General features: G+C 34.1%; 1 protein-coding gene across 1 annotated transcript in view; it reads right to left on the bottom strand.

Moving 5' to 3' along the window:
- Window positions 1-6,655, bottom strand: part of LOC106869250 (uncharacterized) — a 70,898-nt gene that overhangs the window by 18,045 nt on the left and 46,198 nt on the right. Inside the window, exons 11-12 of the mRNA XM_089349821.1 lie at window positions 4,908-6,593; window positions 445-563 (exon numbers count right to left, since the gene is read on the bottom strand). Of these exons, the coding sequence (XP_089205947.1) occupies window positions 445-563; window positions 4,908-6,593 (1,805 nt within the window). The remainder of the gene's footprint in view (window positions 1-444; window positions 564-4,907; window positions 6,594-6,655) is intronic.

Here is a 6,655-nt window from a genome sequence, read left to right as displayed (position 1 = left end):
AGAGATGAACATATCGTCAGCCACTAAGGGACTCAACTGATTAAGGTCAAACAACTGACAAGCAAATTTGTGGCATTGAGCAAGAATATTTGCAGTAGCCCATCTTTTATACCAAAACAAAATATTATTATTATTATTATTATTACACTGATTAAACTTAAAAGGGTTTGAAATATTTAGCTTGGTTTTAATGAAAGGGATCCTCTTCCACTGTGATCGTTGCATGTGTAAGGGTCAATATTCAAATTAAGTAACAGCAGGTGACAGAAAAATGTTCCAAGCTGATATTAGATGATAATTAGAGTTCAAATTAAGAAAAGAAGCAAGTTACGTAAAAAAAAATGGAATTACAGGTTAAGGCTAGCAGCTGATGCTTAATATAGCTATCAAAATGTGATAAAAATATACACCATAGGTTAAAATTTTCCTTACAGTTTCACTTACCTAAAAACCAACATCTTATCACTAACTTTCAAAGATTCTTCAATAAGGTTGAAGAGCAATACCATTTTACCACCATTTTCCAGTAATTCTGGTGTGTAGTCTTTCATTATTTCCGCTACCTTTTAATGAAATTACAAAAAACAATATTTTATTTTCCACCTCAGTAAAATGTTTTTGAAAACATTACATATCACTTTTTTAATTAAATCTGAAAAAAAAAATAAAGATAGGAAGAAAAACATTAATGACAAGGATAATTTATTAAGATCAACAGAAGGCCATTAATATACTCTAGCTGCCTGTGTCTCTTCCATCACAAATATAACGATTTCAGATACTCTGAACTAGCTAGCTGTGTACCAATACTGCATAAATCAACTTTGTAGGCTTATTTTACCTCATCCACTAAACCTGTTGTATCCGCCATCTCCAATATGTCATGGAACCACCACGATATTGTGACAGATGGTTTAGATAGTGTACCAGTGTAGTAACAGTAAACAAGATAACGATGCAGCCATAATAACAATGTTAACAATCCAACAATCTCTTCACGAACCAACAAAATAACAATAAAGTCATCAAAGGCTCAGAGTTTAGAGCACATTAATTCTGATAAAGCAACCATTTAACATCCATGATTGTTTGTGTCTGTCTCTATCTATCTATCTATCATCTCATTATCATTATTTAATGGCTGTTTTCCATGCTGGTGTGGGTTGGATGGTTTGACAGGAACCATTGAGCCAGAGAATAGTGACAAGCCCCAATATCTGTGTGCATGCGTGCTTGTGTGTGTGTTAGCATCTTTTAGATGATATCTATCTCTTAGATCCTATTTAGTAATATCTGAGAGTTTCTTCACAGAAATGATTGAGTATAATTTGATTCTGATACAGTTGCATGTCTCACAAAATTTATCTACATTCATTTCAGCACATACCCTTGTCTTCATTATATTAGCACAAACTGATGCCATGTCTCTTAAATAAAATAAACAATGTAAAGTAAACAGGACTAGTCCAAGCTATAAGGATAAATGATCAGATTTATGAAACAACAATAATAGGCCAAATATATATCTAATGATAAACAGAGTCTAAACCTGTAAAAGATATAATGTTTCCCAAAATCTGTTTAAAACAGTGACAGAATATGTCAGTTAATATCTGTTATTACTTTAACCCTTTAGCTTGCAGATTACTCTGTTAAATGTATTGCTTATTCATTTACTGTAGAAACCCGTGTAATTTGTGCACCTGTGTGATTTTCAGGACAAAATTTGTTTTAAAAAATCTTTTACTCATGTAAAATTCGCACCCAAAAGTTTTCAGAATTGCTGATTATAGCCAGGAAAAAAAAAAAGGTTTTCAATTTAGTTGTATTTAGCATAATTTCACTTACTTATGATTAGATTTTATTAAATTTTCAATAACTAATAATAATTTTGTTTAACAGGTATCACATTGAAAGCTATTAAATTACAAAATGTTTGTGTTGTTTATAATAAACTTTATATTACATTTCTTGCCCACAAGAGATTATGTCCGATCTTTAGCATACTGCTGTGTGTCTTCTCAAATCATGATCATAGGAAAAGTTGTTAATAAGAAATACTAACAAAAACAAAGCTGATAAATATGCACAGGTGTTGCAAATTAAGTTTAATTACCAATAAACATCAGCTTGGATGACACTTTACTCAACCGACAGAGGAAGGTGACTGACCAAATTGATTATGTAAACAGAATTCTTTTAAGCCTATTCTTGTCAGAACCTTTGATACTGACTATCGAAATTTTAATCCCTTTCACACTTATAAAATGTTAAGCAAACTTTAAAATTTGTCATTACCATTATTATTGTATGGGCAGAACTTATGAATTTTTTACTGTGAAGAAGAAATTAAATATGTTGAATATGCATTTGAACGTGACAATAGAGCTGCCAGAAGGTATTTTAATGTTAATGAAGCCAATGTTCGAAACTGGCATAAACAGTACGACAAACTTAAATCTGTGCCTAGTAATAAACAGACAAAAATAAAAACATACAATCAAGATTATCCAGATCATTACATTTTTTTCAGTCAGGAATATTCCTATCACTATGTATATAAATGGTGCTCCATTGCGATAGGTAGAAACTCCAAGCAATGTAAAATATGGCTCGGAGAGCTAAAAACTTAAAACAGTTAAATATCTAAATGTCTGTTAATAAGCTTATAAATCTTCAAGAGTGAGAAAAGAAATTATATACCACTATGGAATCAAATTTTGACAACTGATAGACAACCATATTGTAAACTGAGAAAATTCAAGGACAGAATCTATCATTTTTCTTCAGTCATTATCTTCATTTCTTCACTCATTCCCCATCTATAACTATCTCTGAATCCCACACACCATGGCAACCTCTACCAACTAACACTCCCTATTCTATTCCCTCGCTCACTCCTACTCATCCCTTACATTGAGGGTCCACCTTAACAACTCATCACCACTATTTTTATCTCCTTCCTGCTCCACCCCAGTCACTCTTACTTTCTCTTCTGTATTGTCAGCAGGCATACAGCTCCCTCTACAACAAGAGACCAGTTCCTCTCTTACTTCAACCCCTCAGTTCCTAGCAGAAAACAATCTCACTCACTACAGCAGCTCCACTCAGTTGAAAGGGTACTTATTCTTGCAAACTGCTTGACAACCACACAAGTGCTGGTGCCATGAAGAAACCCACCCAGTACATGCTATAAAATGGTCGGTGTTGGGAAGAGCATCCAGTTATAGAAGCAATGCCCAAAGCAGACACTGAAGCATGGCACAGTCCTCACACCAACCGGATCCTGTCAAATCATTCAGTCTATGCTAGCATGGAACATAGACATTAAGTGATGATGATGATGATGATGATGATGATGATGATGACAGTATATATAACATTTGTTGATAATCCTATTGAAAGCCCATTGCTGATGTCAACTCAATATGGCTGCTTTCACTAAAAGAGAAATGTAAATGTAAGTAACCCAAAAATGTACCAGCAATGGTGATCTAGAAGTTAAGAGCATTATCACTCTAACCATTTAGTATTCGGATTATTCTGTTAAATGTAATGTCTATTTATTCACACTGTTTTGAATTAATCATGTACTGCCTTGTAGCTTTGAGACTTTAATGTTGTGAATGTTTATTTTTAGAATGACATTGTAGAGTAGGTGTGAGAAGCTGGATCTGGCTGGTTTAAACACAAAAATAGAATATTTGGACCAGATACAGCTGGTTTGAATACTAAAGTGTTGAGAAATAGACTCCTGGCTCAAATTAAATCTGAATTCGGTACCCATCTAATAACAAGACATTCGGTAAATATCAAAATCAATTTAAAACAATGTAAGTCAAAATATCAAAACATGCTGCATGAGGTTAATTCTTTTAGAAAACACATTAAGAAAAATGCCAAGTTAAATTTGGGGTTTAGCCGAAACAATATCTTACTCGAGTCACATTTTGTAATAGCGTTCTACTTTAAACACTGCTAATTTGGGTGTATTTGTGTCCTAATGCTGTAAGAAAGGTGATTTATAGAGTTAAGAATTGCTCTAAGAATTGAATGGTTTACTGTGACTAGCTGTTTCGTCCAGGGTAAGAAACCAGAGACTCATCTAGAGATTCCCAGTTCAGGAAAATATTTTCTTTTCAAGGTTTCAGTCATTGAACTGTAGTCATGGTTCCACACCACTTTTAGGGTATAGCTGATTACATCAACCCCAGTACTTCATTTTTCAACACTGGAGCATGAAAGTCAAAGTGAATTGAGGTAGAATCTGAACTCAGAATATAAATGGACATAAACAAATAATACCACAAGGTATTTTGTCAGATGCTCTACTGATTATATTAGTTATTTTGCTATTTGGTACACTGGAACTGAAAGAAGCCCATCGTGTGTGTGTGTGTGTGTGTGTCCCAACATCGCTTGACAACCGATGCTGGTGTGTTTACGTCCCCGTAACTTAGCAATTTGGCAAAAGAGACCATTAAAATAAGTACTAGGCTTACAAAGAATAAGTCCTGGGGTCGATTTGCTCAACTAAAGGTGGTGCTCAAAATGACTGAAACAAGTAAAAGAGTAAAAAGTATATATTTAGCATCAACCACATGTTAGTCAAAGACCATCCCAAGATCCAGGATTTCTTTTACTTTCCTTTCTCTCTGTCTTCCCCCCCTCCTCCCTTCCTTCCTCTTTTCTCCTCATCTAAACAAAACGAAACGATATTCTCTTTTTGATTTGTATATAAGACTGAAGAAATTTTCTGTGCATCATATCTGAAGAGTTCCACTGAACAGATGAAAGCGCTAATAAAGAATTATCCAAAATTCTGACTGCCTCCTTCTTCTTAAAACACAATATCTGTACACCACTTCAAACACTCTATACATACATACATATATTTATATACTTACCCAGTCTAAAGAAAGGACATTGCTGTCTAACTTTTTCTCTGTTGTTGAAATTGTAGTAGGTACATTTCCTTGTGTTCCACTTTGGCTGCAGACATGAGCACCGGCAGTTGAGTTACTGCCACCATACATATTCGTGCTCTGCATATTCATGTTCTGGGAAACTTTGTTGCACATATTTACATTTTTACAATCTTTAGCAGTTGTGTTTAACTGGGTGTTGTTACTACAACTATTCAAACCAGTATTGGGAGTGATGTGACCACTGATATCTCTGTTGTAGTCATCCTTTGATTCCTGATTGTTCTGATTTGTATTGCTCAGTAGCATGTTACCGATACCAAGAGAGTTGTTACTGTTCAAATGACTCTGCTTATCACTGTTCATTTGACAAGGATTTATATTCATATTATTCATTTGGCAAGTAACATTACTTTTTATGTCTGTTATTTGTTCACAGCTATCGATATTTATATTTTTCATGGTATCATTTGTCAAGGAACAACTAGCATTGATATCAGGACCCAAATGGCTCATGTAGTTCATACTACTACCACCTAAGTGATTATTCGTATTTGCTGCACAAGACTTCAAGCTGGAAAGGCCCATGTTATGATTGCTATTTGTGGCATCATAGCAATGAGACTGATTGCCAAAATTCAAACCACTAGGAGGGCAAGAATTTAAATTGCTAGAGTCACCAATGGCACAATTGGAATTTATTACATCTCTACTAACCATGTTCATACTACTATTGCCACTCATATGGCTTCCAGAATTCAAACCATAGTTTAAATTCATTTGGTCATTAGCATTCATAACATTGCTAACATCATTATGTCTACTTGTATTCAAACAACCATGAGCATCACTATTTGAATGTGTATTCAAATAACCTAAAGACCCAATATGATTTTCACTGTTCATACTTCCACTGTCCATTAGATGCCTTGTATTAGTTTGATCACAACTTGCATTCATACCAATATGACTACCAGGAATCATATGGTCGTTATTAATGCAATTATTCTGACTGGACTCATTTCTAGTCATGCATTCTCCTGGCTCCAGGTTTCTTACCATATCTCCTCGAGGTTCATTATTCATATGACAACCTTGGTTAATGGTACTCATACCACTGTTAGAATCCTTATGGCAAGTTGAATTTAAGTAGGAAGCACTCAACTGGTTATTATTGTCCTTCATATTGCTCATCTTCGAACTCATAAAACTCATGTTCTGTTCAAGGCTGTTATCATTACAAGTATTATTACCACTAGGTGTATTATTCATTCCAGGACTGTTACATGATTGCATTCCAGAATTACAGCAAAGCCCTAGATCCTGGCCTAAACTGTAATTACAACAACTGTTGTCCCTTGATCCACTACAACTATTCATTCCCATTCCTTTTGGTTGAAAACCAAGGTTCAAATTGTCACTTGTATTTGATCTATTGTTGCTGCAACATTTATGAGCATTATTTTTCATATTAATAGGTTCAGGAAGTATTTTTTTCTTTGTATTTGCATTCATACGAGTAGAGTTGCCAATAGTTTTGTTTTTCTTTTTACCACCTGACTGAACACCATTAACTTTTCCATCAGGTTCAAAATCCAAGTCATTGTCTTCAAGAAGAGTTTTCTGATGTTGTATAATTTTCCACATAACATCTGGATGGTTCCAAATCTGAATTTGACAATAGATATTAATACTTTTTTTGAAAGACTATATTGAAATCAGATTTTAAA

Source organism: Octopus bimaculoides, chromosome 3 (genome assembly GCF_046866305.1).
Source record: "Octopus bimaculoides isolate indiv1 chromosome 3, ASM4686630v1, whole genome shotgun sequence".
In the NCBI taxonomy this organism is placed as follows: domain Eukaryota; kingdom Metazoa; phylum Mollusca; class Cephalopoda; order Octopoda; family Octopodidae; genus Octopus; species Octopus bimaculoides.
This window is presented reverse-complemented; position numbering and strand designations above follow the sequence as displayed.